Here is a 22,413-nt window from a genome sequence, read left to right as displayed (position 1 = left end):
ACTCTTCTCTCATGTTGATTTCCCTTTTACTCTGTGTCTTCTCTACCCATTTACCATGGGTGCATGTCCTTCAGTTAAATCTTGTTTCTTACAAAATTCCTTCTTCACTAGACACAGCAGGGTGATGTTAAGAGGGGCTGCTGGGGAGTTCCCTGATACCCTAGTGGTTAGGATTCCAGGCTTTCACTGCCATGGCCTGGGTTCAATCCCTGGTTGGGGAACTGGGATCCCACAAGCCTCACGGAGTGGCCAGAAATGAAAAAAAAAAAGTGGTGAGGGGAGCTGCTGAATGCAAATCAAATATCCAAACGCATCAGAGTAAAAGTTTAATAGCTTCACTCAGTCTTGGATAGCTTCTTACATAGGCTGTTTTTACCAAAAAATATATTAAAATTCCTTTTCAGAGATTACAAAAGTATTGCATGTTCACCAAAACCAGTGGAAAAAATTTGAAAATATATTAAGAAAACACCAATAATTCTTTCCCTTTCTACCCAGCAACCCACCAACCAACCCCTCCGTTTGCAAAGGAGGTGACCAGTTTGCCTTTCTCAACAATATTTATTAAGAATTGTTGTGAACAATGTGCTCTGTGACGTGCCAAGGGGCCATAAAAGTTATACGGATAAGGAAGTAAGTGTTAGGACCTGTTACATAGCCTCCCACCCTTTTTTCTTTTTTTTAATCATACAAATATGCCCTCATATTTAGCATTTTCCTAGGTACTTGTTTTGTGTTTGTGTGTATGTGTGTGTTTATAAAACAGTCATGTTGTTTCTATTGGTCTATCACTTCTCTCAATTAGCAATACATCCTGGACGTTTCTCCAGGTTAGTAGCTGTAGATCCAACTTAGTCTTCTTAATAATGTGCACAATATTCCTTAGTAGGGAGGTATCTACCATGATATATTTAGCTATTTTTCCTAGTGATAGATATTCAAACTAATGTGTTTTGTTTCTTTGTTTTTTGCCATCAACAAAAATGATATAATCAACATCGTTTTATGTATATTCTTATACACTGGTAACTTTTTTCCCCTATAGGATAGATCCCCAAAAGTGATATTTTTAGGTAGAAGACTGCATATACTTGTTAAGTTTTAATAGGTATTGACAGTTTACTTCTCTCTTTTTTTTTTTTTAAATTTATTTTATTTATTTATTTTTGGTTGCATTGGGTCTTCGTTACTGCACGCAGGCTTTCTCTAGTTGCGGCGAGCGGGGGCTACTCTTTGTTGCAGTGTGCAGGCTTCTCATTGCGGTGGCTTCTCTTGTTGCAGAGCACGGGCTCTAGGCGTGCGGGCTTCAGTACTTGTGGCTCGTGGGCTCAGTAGTTGAGGCTCAAGGGCTCTAGAGCGCAGGCTCAGTAGTTGTGGCTCGCAGGCTCAGTAGTTGTGGTGCGCAGGCTCAGTAGTTGTGGCACATGGGCTCAGTAGTTGTGGCTCGCAGGCTCTAGAGTGCAGGCTCAGTAGTTGTGGCTCACGGGCTTAGTTGCTTCGAGGCATGTGGGATCTGCCCGGACCAGGGCTCGAACCCATGTCCCCTGCATTGACAGGCGGATTCTTAACCACTGTGCCACCAGGGAAGCTCCAGTTTACCTCTCTTAAAAGGAAATTGCAATTTATATTCCCACCACTAATATACAGAATTGGACATTTCACTTTATCTTTCTCTGTAAGGTATGTTTTTCCTGTTTTCAGTTTTTGCCCGTCCAGTGAGGGAAAAAAAGCTATCCCTATGTTATTGTAACTTTAATTTCCCAGGATGTTAGTGGTCCTAAGTATATCTTTGTGTACTTATTGGACATTCTTCCTATATTTCTAGACATTCTTAGTTTGTCAAATTGTCTATTTGTATTGGCTATCGGACCAGTATTTCTATTGTTTTTAATAGCAATTTGTGTAAGTTCTCTGTATAATTAGAGATATTAAACTTTCTTCTATCTGCTGTGCTGCAGATACTTTTTCCAGTCTGCCGTTGTCTTTTTTGTTTATACTGATGTCTGCCATTAAGAACTTGATCATATACCTGTATTTCCTTTGTATGGGAGAAGACCCCAGGTGGTCCATCAGGCACCTTCCACCTCAAGGTTAAGAAATTTTTCCTCTTTAATTTTGTTTTAATGTCTTTAATGCATCATATACACCTATTTTGTGCATGTTAATATACCTGAAATTTATTTTTGTATGTGGTGTGCAGGAGAGATTTGGGTTTTTTCCCCCCATATGAAGAGGTAATTCATTTATTAGATAAGCCACCTCCCCCTGAAGTGAAATCCTATCATCTGATTCCTCAAATTTATTTCTGGGCTCTGTATTCCATTCATCTGCTTGTCTGTTCCTGGGATAATACTGTGCAATGTCTCTTCTAATGACTTCTTAGCAATTATAATATTCAGTAAAATAACTCCCACTCTCTTTCATAGCTATCTTGGCTGGTCTGTGGCCTCTGTTTCATTATATGAACTGTAGAATGATCATATCCAGTGGATAAAACCACGCATTGTGCTCTCAGCAGCTTTATTTGTGTGCTGAGCAGATCCCCTTGAGAGCAGGCACTGATGTTTTCTTTAAAGTTGTCTTCTGACTACTCTTTTATTTCTGCTTCATTGGCTCCCAGCTGTTCTAAACATCCACCGTGGTCCTCCTCCCTTCCCTTTCTGGGTTGCCCTAATTGGGTCATTTCCCCTTCTATCTTCATGGTTTTGTATTCTCTCAGCTGGGTCTCCCACACTGTGGCAGCCCAGCAAAAGGAAAGTTTGTGGACTGAAGGTGAGCAAGGTGGCAGTCTGGTTTCCCTGTGTTTAGGCACAGCGAGGCCCAAGCAGAGCTCCCCAGATCTTTAGACCCAGAGAGCTTTTTTTTTTTTTTTTTTTAATTTTTATTGGAGTGTAGTTGCTTTACAGTGTTGTGTTAGTTTCTACTGTACAGCAAAGCGAATCAGCTATACATATACATAGATACGTATAGCTTTTTTGGATTTCCTTCCCATTTAGGTCACTGCAGAGTATTGAGTAGAGTTCCCTGTGCTTTACAGTAGGTTTTCATTAGTTATCTATTTTATACATAGTATCAATAGTGTATATATGTCAATCCCCATCTCCCAGTTCATCCCACTCTCCCCTCCCCCTTGGTATCAGAACTCTTGTTCTCTACGTCTGTGTCTCTATTTCTGCTTTGCAAATAAGATCATCTATATCATTTTTTTAGATTCCACATATATGTGTTAATATACGATATTTGTCTTTAGACCCAGAGAACTTTAGATCAGGAAAACCAAGTCAAGGTGGGTTCCATAAGACAGAACCTGCTGGTACCTGGGGCAGGTGGGCGGGTGCAGCGTTTTTTTTTATTCCTTCTTAGAATTTCCATGTCTCTACTTACACGATCCATCTGTTCTTGTGTGCTGCCTACTTTTTCCATTAAAGCCCTTAGCATGTTAATCATATTTTTAAAAATTCCTAGCCTGATAACTCCAACATTCTTGACACATCTGACTCTGGTTCTGATGCTTGTTCAGTTTCTCCAAACTGTGTTTTTGCCTTTTAGTATGCCTTGCAAGTTTTTTGTTTTGTTTTTTTTAATTAATTAATTTATTTATTTTATATTTATTTTTGGCTGTGTTGGGTCTTGGTTTTCTGTGCGAGGGCTTTCTCTAGTTGTGGCAAGCGGGGGCCACTCTTCATCGCGGTGCGTGGGCCTCTTCACTGTCGCGGCCTCTCGTTGTGGAGCACAGGCTCCAGATGCGCAGGCTCAGTAGTTGTGGCTCACGGGCCTAGTTGCTCCGCGGCATGTGGGATCCTCCCAGACCAGGGCTTGAACCTGTGTCCCCTGCATTGGCAGGCAGATTCTCAACCACTGCGCCACCAGGGAAGCCCTGCCTTGCAAGTTTTATCGAAAGGTGGACACAACGTGTACTGGGTAAAGGGAACTGAGGTAAGTAGGCCTTTAGTGATGTAGTAGTCAGGTGTGGGAGCCGGGGAAGCATTCTGTAGCCCTGTGATTAGGATGAACAGGGAGATGGGGTTGAACCGGGTTCAATCCCTGGTTGAGGAACTAAGATCCCACAAGCCGCACGGCGTGGCCAAAAAAAAAAAAAAAAAGTTTCTCCTAAGGGTAGGTCTTGTTAAGAGTAGAATGCTCTAGTACATTTCAAAATGGTACCTTTCCTCTTCCCCTTGGCAAAAGCCAAAGAGGGTTTTTCTCTGATGTTCACTGTGAGAACGTAACTCAGCAAAAGCGTGAGGTCTCCCCCATTCCCTGGAGTTTTTAATTCTCAGACTTGTCCGCCCTGAGCCTCCTGCGGTTTGTCAATTACAGTTCAGGGTTTCCTGAAACTATGGAGGTTCTGCTCCCGGATTTCTTCTCCAGTAAGTTGTGATTCTCGTATTCCGCTGTCTGTCTCTCTGGTTTGGGGGCAGTGGTTTGCCCTGTACCCTCACTTCTCTGATGGATCTAAAAAGAGTTGTTGATTTTTTAGTTTTTTGCAGCTCTTTACGTTTGTTAGGACTGAGCTCCTACGTGCCAAATAGGAAACCAGAAGTCAACAGTAAAAATCAAGGTTTCACTTTTTACCAAGAAAAAGTACTTAAGAGACTAGTATTTATAAATATCTTGGGGATTTTTTTTAAACAACAGAAATATCTAAAATCCTACCATAGCATTTTGTAATGTAGGGTAATTATAAAATATTACTAAGGAAATCAAAGAAGGCTTTTTAAAACTGAGAGGTGTTTTTAGATGAGAAGAGTTAATACTATACAAATTGAATTTCCCAAAATTATTTTGATTACAACTGTAGTATTTTGATTGTGGTAAATTGCAATAAATGTTTCAAAGGGTAGTAAAAAGTTTCTAAAGTTATGGTGGGAGAATTATTGGAGCTTTGAATTATTATCTCCTAAAATATATTATAGAATACATAGTTAAAATAGGTACTATTTAAGAAATAAATATATCAGTGGAAAAAAAAAAGAAAGGCCTCCCAGCCAGAAGAAAATCCAAAATCCAAGTATATGAGAAGTTTCATCTGTGAGATTTCTAATCCATAGGGACAATCTATTCATGAGTAATTCTCAGACATTTGGTTAGTTCTTTGAAAAAAGAAATCTGTATCTGATACAAGTACCAAAATAAATTCCTAATTTATTAAAGATTTAAATGTCATATTCTCTACTGAATATATATATATGGATATTTATATTGTTGGTTGAAAAGCACCAAGCAGATTACCAAAGGAGGAAGTTGTAAAGAGAAAAATTTCATAGATACTACTATTTACAGAAGCCCTAGAAAAATGCAGTACCAAAAAAAAAAAAGTTACAGTTTCAAACAGGAAATTGGGGAAGATATTAGCAGTATTTGATAAAACTGATGGTCTCATCAATCTAAAAAACTCTTAGAAATCTTATAAATGAGAAATAGATGAAGACTCTCATAGGAAAATAGGTGCTCAGGGTCACAAGGAATTGACAGTGGATGACACAAATAGGTAATAAAGGTAGAAGAAAGTTAAGCTCTTGATCAAAAAATACAAATTAAAAACATTATTTAAATTTCCTCTCTAAATTTGATTGTGATTGAACAGAATTAAATGGTTATTATAGAAAACAAACAAAACTCATGGATTACTCCTCGTAGTATAAATGGTGATCTTTCTGATCTTTCAGCAGTATAATGCATAAGATCTAATTTCCCAACTCATAATTATCTTTCTAATATTTTTAAAGTTAACTCTAAGGAATTATACAATCAGAATTAATTTTAACTGCAGAATTTATCCAAAGAAATAATCAAGAGATGGGTGGAAAACTGTATAAACAGATGCTTTTTCAAGCGTTGTTATAATCGTGATAAATTAGAAACACAATAACCGGCAACAGAAACAGAGTCCATTCATACAGTAAATGTCATGGCCAATAGAAAGCATGTTTCTCTGGGGGCGGTAATGAGCTACCAAGCAGTCTGATCCCATTTTTTGTAAACCAGGCAATCATATGACTGATTAAAATAAGTACAAAATGAGCAAATGTCAGTATTTATAGTGGTTATCTCTGCACAGTTATCTCTGTGTGGTGGGATTACAGGTGAATTTGTTTTCTTACTTCGTATTTTTTTGAGTATGGATCTGTTGCAAAAGCAGAAAACAAATGATTTTTTAAATACATAAAATTCTGGTGATTATTAATGGAAGGTTTTTTTCCCCCTTTATAAAGAAAATTCACTAATGATTTAGATTAATGGGAATTTATTTTTTAAAATATTATTCTATTGATATTTATGAATAAAATAAATTTAATTAATAACATTTATTAATAATTATAAATAATTTAGATTAATATTTATTTATTTTTATTTTTTGGCCGTGCTGTGCAGCATGTGGAATCTCAGTTCCCCAACCAGGGATCGAACCCGGGCCCCCTGCACTGGAAGCGCAGAGTCTTAACCATTGGACCGCCAGGGAAGTCCCAATATTTATTTTATTTATTTAGATGAATAGAAATTTGATTTCGAGTTTCCACTTTTATTTCTCACTTGTGTGGCTTACTTGGAGTCTATATTGTTAACTTCCTAAGACGGTAATGTGATTGTACCTTTAGAAAATCCTGTCGTGTTCCTGAGGGCACACACAGTTGGCCCGACTTTTCTAAGATCGTCTGCTGAGTCGTTGAAGGTGATTTGATATGGCATTTAGTCCCTTCCGAGGCTCCCTTCCTTTCCTCTGTCTGCCGAGCCATTTTTATCATTCCACCCTTTGTCTTTCCCTGACTTGAAATATCTCCCTTAGGCCTGTCAGGCTGGTGATGGATGTTTCCAGACCAAGGCTGCTGGGGGGATGGCAGACAAGGTTGAGTTCCAACAAAACCACTTTCTCTTGCACCTTTGACAGATCAGGCATTCATGGTAGGGATACTCTGGTGGAAGGGAGCTGAGGTGGGTGGTCCTAGAGCCCCTTTTATTCTTTGGGAAAGTTACCTTGAACTCTTGGTAGCTACTCATGTGAAATCGGGATCTTGGTTCTATTGTCTTGTGTACAAGAATGCTTTAAGGCTGTTTGCCTGTCAAGGATACTGGAAAAGGAAGCAGATTACTCCTCCCATCCCCGTGCTCACTGAGAACAGCTTAATCGGCAGCTGGAGAGGCTGCTGAGGTTATTGCAGTTGATGCAGAATGCTCTTCCTGAATCATGTAGTTGCCTGCTTTAATTCCTTCGGCATCTGGGTCAGCTTTCTTGTGCTGTTTTTTTTTTTTTCTTCCTTTTTACCGAGATATAGTTGACATACAATATCATGTTCGTTTCAGGTGTGCTACATGATGATTTGACATTTGCATGCATTATGGAATGATCACCACGATAAGTCTAGTAACAATCTGTCCCCATACAAAGTTATTGCAATATTATTGACCATCTTCCTTGTGCTGTATATTACATTCCAAGGCTTATTTATTATGTAACTGGAAGTTTGCACCTCTTAATCCCCCTCACCTATTTTTCCCACCCCCGCAACCCCTTCCCTTCTGGCAGCTACTGTTTGTTCTCTATCTATGAGTCTGTTTTCGTTTCGTTTTGTTTTTTAGATTGCACCTATGAGATCATGTAGTGTTTGTCTTTCTCTGTCTGACTTATTTCACTTAGCATAATGCCCTCTAGGTCTGTTCATTGTTACAAATGGCGAGATTTCTTTCTTTTTTCATGGCTGGGTAGTAGTCCGTTGTATATACACCACATCTTCTTTATCCATTGGTCTATCAGTGGACACTTAGGTTGCTTCTATATCTTGGCAATTGGAAATAGTGCTGCTATAAGCATTGGGGTGATATTTTCATGTTACTTCAACCTGAACTATAGACTCTTTTCTCCTTAACTAAGCATCTCTTCTGAAGATCTACCTCAAGGCTACCAAATAGGGAGGGATGTCAGAGATCACATGACTTGCACACACAAGTTTAGAGGTGTGACATGCTCAAAGATACGGTTATTGACAAAGTCTACATCCGCTCAAGATGCACTTTTATCGCACCTTGCAGGGAGTGTTTCTGTGAAACAGACAATTGTCCTCCTTGGAGGGAACACTTTCCAGAACCAGACACAGCATTCAGCCATTGTTCTCGGTCCCATGGGAAGCTCAGTGGTGGAGGACTGTCCACACTATGAGATTTGTGTGTGATGTTGGACGAGTCCAGGTTTTGCCAAGTTTGGAATCAGCAGTCCTTCCCCTGCCCACCTGTCTTACCCAGCTTCCCGCGACTTGGTGTGTTTCTGTTTCTTTCCCATATGCTGGTGATCAACCAGTCAGAATTGAGAATGAAGGAGCGCAAGGCAGGTAGCCTCACCAAAGGGAAGAAACGGCAAGACGAGGAAAGCAGAAGCACAGTTTGTACCTGGCGGGGCTGCCTCAGACGGTGGTGCCTGCCACAGAGATGTAGGGAAGTAATTTGCACATCACTCCCCCATACCAGCTTTCCTAACTCTCGCTGTAGCCCACGTGTTAAATAAACGCCCTGGGAAAACACTGGCATAGGTGTTCTTTTCCCGCTTATTCATCCTCTAGAGCCGTGGTTGGGAAATGTGGGAACGTCCACGGGCAAAGTTTGTAATCTGCCAAGTGTTATGAAAAATGAGATCAACCACGGTTAAGGCTCTTTCTTCTGTGATGCCTAGACTCCTGCGTGACCCACTGTCTGTCTTGTGTTTTACCCCCTACAGGACCAACTGTCGGCTGACATGTACAGTTTTGTGGCCAAAGAAATTGACTATGCAAACTACTTTCAAACGGTAAGGGTCCAGAAAGGTGAGGCTGCTTGAAGTCTGTTTACAGGCATCACGGTGCGGACAGGGAGGAACGCTGGCCTCAAACTGAGGACCCCTGGATCGAGCACGCCCTGAGAATGGATGGGGCTTTGACTGTTCCACCTGTGAATAAATCCTGCCTTCTGGTTCTCCTTGTATGGATTTCTCCAAAAGCCCAAGAATAAAATTCAGCTTCATCCATGAAGATGACTGCAACTCGGTGATCTACAGCAGTGGTTCTCAACCAGGGGTGATTCTGTCTCCTCTTCCAGCAGAGGTTTGGCCATGTCTGGAGACATTTTTGGCTGTCACCATTGAGGGGAGGTGTTACAGGCATCCAGGAGGTGGAGGTCAAGTTTGTTGCTAAATATCCTGCAATGCACAGGACGACTCTCACAACAGAGGATAATCCAGCCCCAAAATGTCAGCAGAGCCAAGGTTGAGAAACCTGAACCTATCATCAGTAAGGAACTTGGGAAGAAGAAGAAGAAGAAAACCCCACCTGGCGCGTATTTGTTTTTTAATCTAGATTTTTGCCCAAGACGGTGGCAAGTAGGTAAACGAGGATTGATACGGCCTGTTTGCCTGTCTTTCATCTATGAGAGCAGATTTAGAGAGTAGAGATAGAGAAACAGGGTCTGAGTCATCCGTACTTGAATGATCGGGCCCAAATAATTAGGACCCTGGCTATTTACCAGGGAAAATACAAAGCAACTGGAAAAAAAACAAAACGAAACTTGAGAAGAAAAAATACAAATGAAAAATCCAGTTAAGCTCACCTGCTTTTAAAGTTGGGAATGAAACTCAAATCTCAAAACATCTCTTTATGGTCAAGGAAGTAACAGAAGAGGAAGGAAGGTAAAGGGAAGAAAGAGGAGGAGGAATTCTGAGAAGTTTAAATGTGTTGCTAAGCGTGGGGCGGAGCTGTGGGCCGTCAGTACTCTCCCTGCACGGGCATCAGTGGCCGAGAAGGCCAGAGTTTCTTGAGCTGATAGGCATTTCTTCCAACTTGGAAAGTTTATTTTAGAATAGTGGGATTGGGCTTCCCTGGTGGTGCAGTGGTTAAGAATCACCTGCTAATGCAGGGGACACAGGTTCGAGCCCTGGTCTGGGAAGATCCCACTAAGCCCTTGAGCTGCAACTACTGAGCCTGCGGTCTAGAGCCCGCGAGCCACAACTACTGAGCCCGCATGCCACAACTACTGAAGCCCACATGCCTAGAGCCTGTGCTCCGCAACAAGAGAAGCCACCGCAATGAGAAGCCCACACTCGCCGCAACTAGAGAAAGCCCGCGCACAGTAATTTTCAAGTATGTTCCATCAGTTTTACTTGTGAAGATAATATTTCATTTTAGAGTTTCTAAAACGAATGACATTGTTGACATTCCAGGCGTTATTAGCTTACCTGATTGCCATTTGGGTACCATTTATTGCAACATTCTGATTTTTTTAAAATTCCCTTTTCGTTTTCCTTGGGGATAACAGTAGCTACTCTTCACACCAGACTTCTCAGCAGAATGACTCCCACCTTTTCCCTCACACATGCGTGATTTTTTTTGGAGGAGGAGGAGGAGGAGGTAGAGATTCAGAAAATAAATGAAGTGACTATTGTTCACAGGTTTTCCTCTGCTCTTATCACCATTTCAGCAGCTTTTTTAGTAGTGAGATGGGCAAAGTAGAACATCTTGAAGGACTTTGTTCTTTGGCCTGCATCACGATAACCAAAGCAATTTTACCGCCCAAGATACTTGAAGAGGATTGTGGAGCAAGCATGTTTTCTGACCAGTTATGTCTTGAACTGTTTTGGCAGAAATCAAGGTATATGGAGGCTCGTGGCATTTAGCGCCATGTCATAGACACACGGATTTCTGAATGTGTTCTCCATTTATAGACTTTCATTGTTGCACCTCTTCGGTGCCTTTTGCCGGGAGAACTGGGGGCGGGGTGCTCGCTAGGTGGGGCGACGGTGAGGGCAGGCTCAGCTCTGGGGTGTCCTGTCTTCCTCCCCGATTGCCCTGCTTTCCAGACTTCCATGTGTGATCACTCCCCTGCTACAGAGGCTAAGGAGACACATGCCCATCATCGCGGGTGGATGGAGGAGAGAGCAGGGCACCGTGCCGGGCACCCCAGTGGCGCGGCAGCCTGTGCTCCCCACCCTTCAGCAAAGGGTAATGCTCGCTCTTGTGTTTCCTCAGCTCATAGAAGTGCAGGCCGAGTACCACAGGAAGTCACTGACGCTCCTGCAGGCTGTGTTGCCTCAGATAAAAGCACAGCAGGGTGAGTGCAGACCTCGCCTGGGCCGGGGAGGCTGGGCAACCTGCTTCCCAGAGAAGCCTGGTGCCCTGTGCTTGGCTCACCTGCTGCCCCCTGAGCAGGGCCACGTTTAGATGAGCCCCAGGACCTCCCCCAGCAGGCGCCTTGCCCCAGCGGCAGTGAAGCCAAGCACACTCACACACACTGCCCCACGGGGATGAGCCGGGTGTGCGTGGGCATGCGTGGAGGTGCGTGGGTGACAGGAAGCCCACCAGCTCTGCTCACATGGGCTGGCCGTCCATTCCACCCACCCCCCCATCATCCCCCAAAACCACAAGAATGGAGACTCAGCTGGGCTCCGTGTCTTTGGTAGCCTTAGGAGAATCAGTGTGAGCAGAGGAAGGGAAGATGCCCACATGGGTGACCTCCACTGACCCCTCTCTTGCTCCGCTCCCCCCCCACAGAGGCCTGGGTGGAGAAACCTTCCTTCGGGAAGGCCCTGGAGGAGCACCTCCTGATCAGCGGCCGGGAGATTGCCTTCCCCATCGAGGCGTGTGTGACGATGCTGCTGGAGTGTGGGATGCAGGAGGAGGTGGGTCTGGGCGCAGCCGAGCTCTGCCTTGAGCAGGTCTCCTCGTCCGCGACATGCAGCCTCTGGGGTCTCCTCATCCCTCTGTTACCATCCTCGCCCAGCCCCACAAACCCAAACCCGTGAAGACGCGGTACAGCTGCCCCTCCTCAAACCGGTCCTGCTTTCTCCCATGAGCCTTCGCTCTCCGGGGACAGTGGGGGATTGCGGGACATGAGGATCTTACAGCCCCGCTCTGGCCCTTCTTTCTGCATTTGTAACGTGATTGGGGCATTCTCCTCTCCCTCCCCCTCCTCTCCTTCTCCCCCCTCCTCTCCTTCTCCCCCCTCCTCTCCTTCTCCCCCCTCCCTGTCCTCCTCCCCCTCCCCCCTCCCTGTCCCCCTCCCCCCCTCCCTGTCCTCCTCCTCCCCTTCTCTCCTCCTCCCCCTCCTCCTCCCCTCCTCCCCCTCCTCCTCCCCTCCTCCCCCTCCTCTCCTCCTCCCCCTCCTCTCCTTCTCCCCTCCTCCCCCTCTCCCCTCCTCTCCTTCCTCCTCCCCCTCCTCTCCTCCTCCCCCTCTTCCTTCTCCCCCTCCTCTCCTTCTCCCCTCCTCCCCCTCCTCCTCCCCCTCCTCCCCTCCTCCCTCTCCTCCCCTCCTCCTCCCCCTCCTCTCCTCCTCTCCTTCTCCCCCTCCTCTCCTCCCCCTCCTCCTCCCCCTCCTCCCTGTCCTCCTCCTCTCCTCCTCCCCCTCATCTTCCCCTCTCCCTCCTCCCCCCTCCTCCTCCCCCTCCTTCCCCCTCTGATCCTCCGCCTCCTCTTTCTCTAATTGACAAAATAGACCTTTTAACATTTTTGATCCTAACCTTTTTATAGAGATCCTGAAAATATGATTGATACAGACATTAGAAAGCATTTCATATGAGCCACATGTAAAGAGACATTGGTGACTTTTGTTTTTCTTGTTGTGTAAATGTTTTCCTGGGAGATAGACCTCATCTTTGGCTTCTTATACAGGCAACTTAAAAATCATTACTCCATCTTCATTTGATCTGATCAGCCAATCAATATTTATTTAGGGCATTTATTACTGAGCAAAGTATAAAAGAGTGAGATGGGGGCTTATGAACTTATGAGGGGAGAGGAGTCTAGCATCTGTCACATAAACCTGATTCATTCAAAACAATCCATAGGCACTCTAAGTATCACTAGGTCCAGGGGGGGCGGGGGGGGGGGGCAGAGAGGGAGGGGGCAGAAGCAGGGGAAGCTGATGAACGCTGAAACTGTATGTCTGCTGCCCCCTATAAGCCAGGTGTGTTTTAGATTCAGCTATTTGGAGGAGATGGGAATAAATGGGTTTTTTGACCCCATTTTAAGTGCCAGGCATTTTCATGTATATTACCAATGAAAAGATGGTAAGGTCTTTTCAGCCCCTGAGGGATGGTTTCATGGAGGGAGGTGAACTTGGCCTATTCTTTCCCCATCATTTGTTTTTAATTATGGAAAAACTGAAAGACGGAAGAGAAGATACTGCACCTCATCGCCTGGCTTAGTCAGGTCCATCTCTACCTTCACCTTCCACCCCAGCCCCTGCCTGGACGTTTTGAAGCCTATCCCAGACATTCTGTCATTGCATCTGCAGGACTTCAGTGTGTGTGTCTCTGAAAGATAAGGAATGTTTCTAAATGTAACTGTACAATATTATTCTATAAAAAAGTGAAAAGAATTTATTGCTGCCTTCACATACCTACTCAGTGTGAACAGGGTCTGGAAGATCAGGTCCTCCGACTTCTCCTGTGTTGTCTCCTGACTCTCCCACCTGCTCTTTCTGGACCTTTCCGCCTCTCACCAGGCCTCACTCTCACTTGCGTTGTCCGCCCCACCCCCCAGCTTTGCTTCAGCTCTTCTCCTTTAATAACAAGTAGGCTCAGGTTGCCCCAAGCCTAGAAAAATCTCTTCTCTCAATCCAACCACAGCCTTATATTCCTTCCCTTGCACTTTGGTTTTGTGTTTTATGCTACCCAATTTCTTTTTTTAAATTTTTTATTTTATGTATTTTTATTGAAGTATCATTGATTTATAAATCAACACATTGTGTTAGTTTCAAGTGTACAGCAAAGTGATTCAGTTATACATATATATTTTTCATATTCTTTTCCGTTATGATTTATTGCAGGATATTGAATATAGTTCCCTGTGCTATTCGGTAGACCTTGTTGTTTATCTCTTTTATGTATTGTAGTTTGTATCTGCTAATCCCAAACTCCTAATTTATCCCTCCCCCAGCCCCGTTCTCCTTTGGTAACCATAACTTTGTTTTCTGAGTCTGTGAGTTTGTTTCTGTTTCATAAATAAGTTCATTTGTATCATTTTTTTAGATTCCACATATAAGTGGTATCCTATGATATTTGTCTTTCTCTGTCTGACTTACTTCACTTAGAATGATAATCTCTAGGTCCATCCATGTTGCTGCGAATGGCATTATTTCATTTTTTTTTTATGGCTGAGTAGTATATATAGACCACATCTTCTTTATCCATTCATCTGTTGAGGGACACTTAGGTTGTTCCCATGTCTTGGCTGTTGTGAATAGTGCTGCTACGAACGTAGGGGGTCATGTATCTTTGTTAGTTAGAGTTTTCTCTGGATATTTGCCCAGGACTGGGATTGCTGGATCATATGGCAACTCTATTTTGAGTTTTTTAAGGAACCTCCACCCTGTTCTCCGTAGTGGCTTGTGCTACTCAGTTTCTTAAAGTAGCTCTCATCATCTGTTGCTCCTGCATCCTCACCACCATTCACTCACTCACTCCTCTTCTTTCTTCTTTTTTTTTTAAACAGTACTCTTTTTTTTTTTTTTTTTTTAATTTATTTTTTGGCTGTGTTGGGTCTTTGTTTCTGTACGAGGGCTTTCTCTAGTTGCGGCAAGCGGGGGCCACTCTTCATCGCGGTGCGTGGGCCTCTCACCGTTGCGGCCTCTCGTTGCGGAGCACAGGCTCCAGACGCGCAGGCTCAGTAGTTGTGGCTCACGGGCCCAGCTGCTCCACGGCATGTGGGATCTTCCCAGACCAGGGCTCGAACCCGTGTCCCCTGCATTGGCAGGCAGATTCTCAACCACTGCGCCACCAGGGAAGCCCCCACTCCTCTTCTTTTTTTGGTCTCTTCTGCCCCCACCACTGGGCTGAAGCTGTCCTCAGTGGTCCCCAGGGATCCCCACTGCTACTTCCCATGACTTAGTCCAGCAACCTTGGCCATCACTGCCTGTGAAGTTGCTAACATAGTCGTCCTTGAAACCAGCTCTTCCCTGGACTCCTGGGTCCCCCCCTCCCCTGCCGGCAGCATCAGGGCAGCATCGGGGGGAATCTGCACCGCCCGGCCCTGCCCTCCGCTCGCTCTGGTCTTTGCTGCAGCGCCATCACCCTCTCTGAGAGCTTCGCCCGACCTTAGTGAGGACTCAGGGTTCTCGTCCTCCTGTGGGCTCCACTCCTGAGTTTTCTGCCACGTCTTCAACATTTCCATGCAGACTTTCCTCTCACGCCCCGAAAACTGGGCTCACAAGCTATTTTAACAACCCTCCCACTCCTGCACCCCCGGTGTTTGTCACTGCATGAAGCAGCCATCTCAGTGACACGGTCAGAAATCTAAAAGCTTCTCTTTGAAATCTCTGCCCCCTTCGCTTTGACTCCGTCCATCACCGGGTGTGGTTGCTCTCCCCCCAGGACCGAGGCGTGGCTTGACGAGGGTCTCGCCCGCTCCTTCAATGCATGTGCAGCCTGCTTTTGGGCTGTAGCAGCCTTACGTATGCACTGGTCCAAACGTGCTCGTGAGGCTTCCTCACAGGGGTGCCACAGAGCTTTGGACATCGATTTTTCTGACATACCCTGTCCTGAGAAGGGGGCTAGCAGTCTTAGCAGGCAGAAAACTCAGTGTTCCGGATGAGGAATGTTTTCTTCTGAAGGAACTTGGAAATCTGAGTGGCCATAAACAGTTAAAGGAGCAAGGGGGACCCTGCCAGCGTCTCAGTGTCTGGGTTGCATCATAGAATTCAAGGAGCTGAGCAGGTGAAACAAACCAACGGGTCTTCAACCCGCGTCTACCTTCCCCGTGACTTGGGGGCTCCCCTCCAACTCTGACCTGCTCGCGTCTCCCCTTCCACACGCCCCTGGCTTCCTTCTCCCTTTATACGGCAGTAGCTCACTTTTGCAGTGGTTCACGTGGAAGAGGTGACAATGACTCAAAAGTAACTTTAAGAATAAAACACGAAGGGGCTGCAGGAGGCGGAGGCGTTGCTCTCTCGTAAACCACCCCCAGTCTGCCCATCCCCTGAGGGCATGGCCTTGATGAGTTCCTCAAGGTGTAGCCCTGTGCCTCCTGAGATATGCAGACACAAAGACATACACACACAAAGACACACACACACACAAAGACAGACACAAAGACATGGACACACACAGACACACAAAGACACAGACACACACACACAAAGACGCAGACACAAAGAAACAGACACACAAAGACAGACACACACATACACAAAGACACACACACACACACAAAGACAGACACAAAGACACGGACACACACAGAGACACAGGTGCACACACACACTGTAGACCTTTGTGCATGCGTCCACCTCCTAGACCTCCAACGCTAACCAGGTCTCGGTCAAAGTTTTCTCCAAAATATATCCTTTTTTTAAAATTGAAGTATAGTTGCTGTACAATATTATGTAAGTTACATGTATACAATATAGTGATTCACAATTTTTAAAGGTTATACTCCATTTATAGTCTCTATAAAATATGGGCTGTATGCCCTGTGTTGTATAGTATATCCTTGTAGCTTATTTTATACCTAATAGTTTGTACCTCTCAATCCTCTACCCCTATATTGCCCCTCCCCATTGGTAACTACTAGTTTGTTCTCTGTATGTGTGAATCTGCTTCTTTTTTGTTATCTTCACTAGTTTGTTGTATTTTTTAGATCCCACATATAAGTGATATCATACTTGAAAGTATTTGTCTTTCTCTGTCTGACTTATTTCATTTAGCATAATACCCTCCAAGTCCATCTATGTTGCTGCAAATGACACAGTTTCATTCCTTTTTACAGCTGAGTAATATTCCGTTGTATATATACACCACGTCTTCTTTATCCGTTCATCTGTTGATGGACACTTAGTTTGCTTCCCTATCTTGACAATTGTAAATAATGCTGCTGTGGACTTGGGGGTGCATGTATCTTTTCAAATTAGTGTTTTTGTTTTTCCAAAATATATCTTAAATACACAAGAACAGGAAGTCGAAGTGCCCAGGGTTCATTTATCCAACAAATACTTACTGAACCAGAACGCTGGGTCACCCCGTACTAGGCGCTGGGGACACAGCTGTGGGCGAGGCTTGGGTCCTGCTGCTCCAATATCGATAAACGGTGATGGGAAGCATGCACCTAGGAGATCATGGAGGAACGGGGTGGGTCGGCTGCCTGTCAGGTTTTTTAAATTAATTAATTAATTAATTTATTTATTTATCATTTGGCTGCGTTGGGTCTTTGTTGCTGCGCACGGGCTTTCTCTACTTGCGTTGAGTGGGGGCCACTCTTTGTTGTGGTGTGCGGGCTTCTCACTGTGGTGGCTTCTCTTGTTGTGGAGCACGGGCTCTAGGCACGTGGGCTTCAGTAGTTGTGGCTCACGGGCTGAGTAGTTGTGGCTCACGGGCTCAGTAGTTGTGGCGAATGGGCTCAGTTGCTCCGCGGCATGTGGGATCTTCCCGGTCCAGGGCTCGAATCCGTGTCCCCTGCATTGGCAGGCGGATTCCTAACCGCTGGGCCCCCAGGGAAATCCCTGCCTGTCCGTTTTGCTTTCATGCCTTGGAGGTTCAGGCTGTCCTGTGACCCTCTGTCCTGTCGGCAGGGCCTCTTCCGAGTAGCCCCATCTGCGTCCAAGCTGAAGAAGCTCAAGGCTGCGCTGGATTGCTGCGTGGTGGATGTGCAGGAGTGCTCAGCAGACCCCCACGCCATTGCAGGTGAGCCTCGCGACTCGAGGGGCTCCGGGGGAAGGGGTGGGCGTGGAGGGTGTGCGGCCGCGTGTCGGGGCCACTCGAGCCACGGGCTTCCCGGCATGCTCCAGGCATGTCCGCTCAGGACCCCGCTTGAGCCCTGGTGGCTGTGGCCCTTGAAGGGAGGCCTTCCCATCTCCCACCTGCCGGGGGAAGGGGCGAGGGTGGGGAACATGAAGGGGGAGGCCAGTGTGATCACCAGCCCAGGGCCCACGGCCGCGCCAGAGCCTCGGATCTGGTCACGTGGCAGCCACTGTGTGACCTTGTCACGTGGGTCGGGGAACCGTCCCTGGACGTGGCCCCCATGGTGACGCTGGCTGGTAGCGTGCGTCTCTGCCGTGTCCCAGTGGCTCACGGACCGTATGGTGTTCATGTCCAGGAGCTTTGAAATCTTACCTCCGGGAGCTGCCAGAACCTCTGATGACTTTTGAGCTCTATGATGAGTGGATTCAGGCTTCCAAGTGAGTACAGCACGTTTCGGGGTGTCTTCTGGGTTGTGGTTTTTTTGGAAGTCTTTATTGAAATTGTGAAAGCATGCCACCTGGGATCCAGCGAATCCCTTTCTTGGTATGTGTCACGGGGAAAGGCTTGTATGTGTGCCCGGAGAGGTGTGTACCAGGGTGTTGGTCGCGTGGTCACCTTGAATAGCAGAAGGGGATGACCGAATAAAATACGGTATAGCTACACTCTCACATGCCCGGCAGCACTTCGAAAAATGGGTAGAGCTATTCCTGCTCACGTGTAAAGATACGAAGATTTAATTTTGAGTGAACTAAAGTTAACAAGAACCTACAGGATAGTCTGTTGTCTTAAAAAGAAGAAATACAAAAAACACCCAACACCCTCAAAACAATACAATTTTAGGAGTGCCTCTATAAATGTGTAACTGCATAAAAGAAGGTTCTGGAAAGGCTCACACTGGTGGGTGGGGGTGATTCCTTCTGGAGAAAAGAGCAGGACAAGGGAGTGGTGACAGGGGTCTTTACCCTCCTCTGTAATAGGCAAAAAATATTAACAACAACTAACGAATAACTAATATCAAAATACAATGTCTGGGCAGTGGACACCATCCCACTTTCCTGAAGGTGAGCCTGGAGGGGGGCCTCAGCAGGGAGGTGGCAGGAATGAGGCCCAGACCCTGGTCGTGCATCGGGAAGATGGGAGTATGGAGATCTGGGGGCTGGTGCCCAGCAGGTGATGCCCCAGCCATGTCACCTGTGTAGCTCCGAAGCGTGGGATTCCTGGCTTCCTTCCGCACTTGATTCGTGATTAGGATTGTATTATGTATTTTCTTTGGCCCTAAGTAAGAGCTGATTTTGCTACTGTTTGGAGGAATCGGTTTTTACTGAGTAAATGGACACGGCTAGGGAGGACACAGGAGAATGGGCACCAGAGAGAGGCTGTGAGAGATGAGGGTGGAGATGGTCCAGGAGAAAAAGATACAGGAGGACGAGGAACATTTCATGGGAGGACTGAGCTCAGTGCCCATGAAAGGATGATTTCTGGGGGTCTCTAGTCATGGGATTTAGTAGTGAAAAGCAGCCAGCTGAGCTGCTCCAAAAGGATGCTGGAGTGTGTATGAGCTTCTGTAAGAACTGGGGCTGCAAGAGAACCCAGCTGACCTGGAGGTGAAGCCAGGCTGGCGTGTGCAGAGTTAGAAAAAGCTCGCTCCGGTTACCGTGCACACCTCTGGTTTTTTTATCCAAGGTAGAATAGAGATGATGCATTTTAAAAGGCTGGCTGACTTCCTGGTATTCCTGCATCTCGTGGTGGAAAGTGAGTTTGAGAGCCCACGATGATACTAATAATCACAGGTGATGCCATTTGTTGAGTGTTTATTAGAGGCTTGTCATCGTTCTAAGCTCCTTATATGTTTTTAACTCATCTGATTTTCACAACAACCCTATGAAGGGGGTTGTGCTGTTTTCCCTATTTTATAGATGAGGAAGTCGAGTCACAGAGCAGGTGTTCGTGGCAGGTTACTTGCCGTCTAATAAATGACAGGATGAGGATTTGACTCCAAGGAGTCCGGCTCCGGAACCCACGTGCTTAACGGCACTCCACGCCTCTCTAGAATGACACGGGGGTCCTGGGGATGACGATGAGTGAGGACATGTCTTGATGGACACTGCCCCTTTTATTTACTGAATGTGTGGGTGGTCTTGATGACACCAAGCTGGAGGAGGAGAGGGCAGCCCGGTGCTTCGGGGTCAGATAGGGACCGTTCCCGATGATTTACAAAGCTGGGCTCCATTGGGAAATAGGGGTGAGCGGATGCCTCAGAGAGCTCAGGTCTTTGAACCAAGGGAAAGCGAAGGCTTCTTTCTGCCCCTGGAGGAGACACGTGTTGTGCGTGAAGTTTCTGGGCATGGTGGTGGCAGCCATCAGGGCCACAGTCTCTAACGAAGGTAATTTTGCCCAGGACAGCCGACTTCAACCCTCTGTGTGCATCAGTCGCCTGTGAAGCTTTAAAAGATGCCTAGGTTCAATGCCTGACCCTCCTTTTCAGAGATTCTGGTTTAATTCTCTTTGTTTCAAAGCTCCCAAGGCTACTGGGTTGATAACCATTGACCTTTGGTGAAGCTGAATCTCACCAAAGAGCCACACTCACCCTAACGGGGGCTCGGCCTTCAGGGACACTCTGCCACGCGCTGGGCTAACCAGGAGTCGGGGTGGGGGCTGGCAGGAAGCAGCGGGAGCGCTAGTGAGGGATCTGCCAGGCAAGGTGGCCTGGGACTTCGCTGGTCACGTGTGCTGAGTGTTTCCATGCAGGAACCCCGCCGAGCAGCCCAGAGGCGGCAGGAAGGCCCGAGGCTCCCGTCACTCCCAGGACTTCTCCCTCTTCGTGCTGGCCATCCCCTCCCATGCGACTGTTCCCCCGAAACCTTTGCCTGGTGGGCTCCTTCTGACTCTTCGGGCCCGCCTTCCTGGCACCCGGATGTCAGGCAGCTGGCAGTCAGGATCTGTCCCATCCCCGGTGTTCCTTCTCTGCGGAGAACTGATCTGCGGGTTCGAGGCTGTGTTTGGGTAGCTGGTTAGATTGTGAGCTGGGCTGGTGGGGCAGGCGGGGGAGGCAACGGTCTCCTCTGATTGCATCCTGCTTCCCAGCCCTTGGGACACTGCCTGACACACGGGAGACCCTCAGTATGTGGGTGTTGATTTTTATAGAAGGGAAGGTCTTGGCAGTATCTGCCCTTTCAAGGGTTGAGGAGTGGAAAAGGGAGTTTTTCTTGCCTGGGTCAGGATGGGAGGGGGGACTTCTGGGGACCCAGCGATGGCCACTGCCCTGCCTTGGGCCCCGGGTCAAAGGGTCAGAGCTGGGCCTCCCTGTTGGCATTTGCTTTTTAGTTTTTCCCGAGAAAAGGTTCTTTGAACATAAGGCCCTCCTAACCGTGTCAGCCTTGAGGTAGGTTTTCATGAAAAGTAAATTAAAAAATATAGTCTTATAAGTAATTTCTTTTAATCCTTACAGGGTTTATCAATAAAGAAACCCTTAGAGCAAATCTTTTTGTAGAGTAGAGAATCCTTTGGTCGTGGAAATTATCCATCTCTGAGTTATGTCTTCAAGGGTCAGATGTCCTTATGTCTGTATGAGTTCATGTAATTTACTTGTTCAGAAGGTGTTTATTGAGCATCTATTATGTGCCAGATGACAAGACACTTAATGTGCATTAACTAATACCCGTGGAACTGGCCAGTCAGCTGCCACTGTGGTGTGGAAGTGGGGTTGACCTGTTTTTGGTGTCCTGTTGCTGTGACAGAATCGCCCTCCTGATGACACCACGGCCCTGCCCACTCCAGAGCAGGTGTCTGGCCTCTGCCCTCCTCCCTCACCTGCTGCCCCAGCACCCATTCACCTGGGCCGTGTGACCTGTGTAGGGGAAGTTTTGTTCAAACAGCCCAGGCAAGACAGAAAGAGACCTTAGAGGGGGAAATAATAAGAACCAAACATTTGAATGATAATAGTTTACTGATACGATCGATCACTAACAACGTCTGGTTCCTTTTTCTCAAATATTTCGATGGCTGGTGAATATGAATCCTGGTGGGACTTCATCGATTCGTGTTCAACCAATGGCTTTTCCTGTTAATTTCCCAGCATCCAGGAGCAGGACAAGAGGCTCCAGGCTCTGTGGAATGCTTGTGAAAAATTGCCCAAGGCCAATTACAACAACATCCGGTGAGTGGACCCTGGAGACACTGGGTCAAGGTTATTTAAGCCTCAGACACGCGTTTCCGGGCCAAAAGGCGTGGTCACTGGCAGGCATGGTGTTATATGGTGTCCAAAGCATGCTTAACATGCAGGGTCTCTTTTCAACCTCAAGCAGCCCTGGGAGGCTGTGAATTACCGTTTTGCACATGACGAAACAGACTAAAAGGGGCTGTGAGACTTTGCAGGCTACCTGACCAGCTGTTGGTTAATGCAGTTAAGTTCTTTGATTTGCAAGGAGCAAAGATGAATGCAGGCTGTTTCCAGATATCGGGGGTTTATCGTAAAGATAGGTGCCCGTGGACACTGCGGAGAAGCTGGGCTTGGCAGGTGTGTCCTGGAGCTAGGCTGCAGGAAGAAGAGGCTGGGAGAATATTCTGTGGTTTCCACCTTTCACCAGCGATTTTCCACGAGTCTGTCTCTTACTTTTCTTGCTACCATCAGGATTTCACTTCCTGCTGCTCCTGCAGATCTTTTCCCTCCCGGGCTTCTGCCCCTTCCCACCTTCTGCTTCCTCATCACTTCGTCTGTGCCAGCATTG

General features: G+C 46.3%; 1 protein-coding gene across 4 annotated transcripts in view; it reads left to right on the top strand.

Annotated features, from left to right (window-relative positions):
- Nucleotides 1–22,413, top strand: part of ARHGAP44 (Rho GTPase activating protein 44) — a 209,525-nt gene that overhangs the window by 103,236 nt on the left and 83,876 nt on the right. For all 4 annotated transcript variants that reach the window (XR_009006260.1, XM_057535554.1, XM_057535553.1 and 1 more), the window contains exons 8-13: nucleotides 8,708–8,776; nucleotides 10,986–11,067; nucleotides 11,508–11,635; nucleotides 17,518–17,629; nucleotides 18,042–18,123; nucleotides 21,762–21,842. Coding sequence is in view for 3 of the 4 variants with exons in the window: in XM_057535554.1 (XP_057391537.1) it covers nucleotides 8,708–8,776; nucleotides 10,986–11,067; nucleotides 11,508–11,635; nucleotides 17,518–17,629; nucleotides 18,042–18,123; nucleotides 21,762–21,842 (554 nt within the window). In the remaining variant the exon portion in view is untranslated. The remainder of the gene's footprint in view (nucleotides 1–8,707; nucleotides 8,777–10,985; nucleotides 11,068–11,507; nucleotides 11,636–17,517; nucleotides 17,630–18,041; nucleotides 18,124–21,761; nucleotides 21,843–22,413) is intronic.

This window comes from Balaenoptera acutorostrata, chromosome 20 (assembly GCF_949987535.1).
Source record: "Balaenoptera acutorostrata chromosome 20, mBalAcu1.1, whole genome shotgun sequence".
In the NCBI taxonomy this organism is placed as follows: Eukaryota; Metazoa; Chordata; class Mammalia; order Artiodactyla; family Balaenopteridae; genus Balaenoptera; species Balaenoptera acutorostrata.
This window is presented reverse-complemented; position numbering and strand designations above follow the sequence as displayed.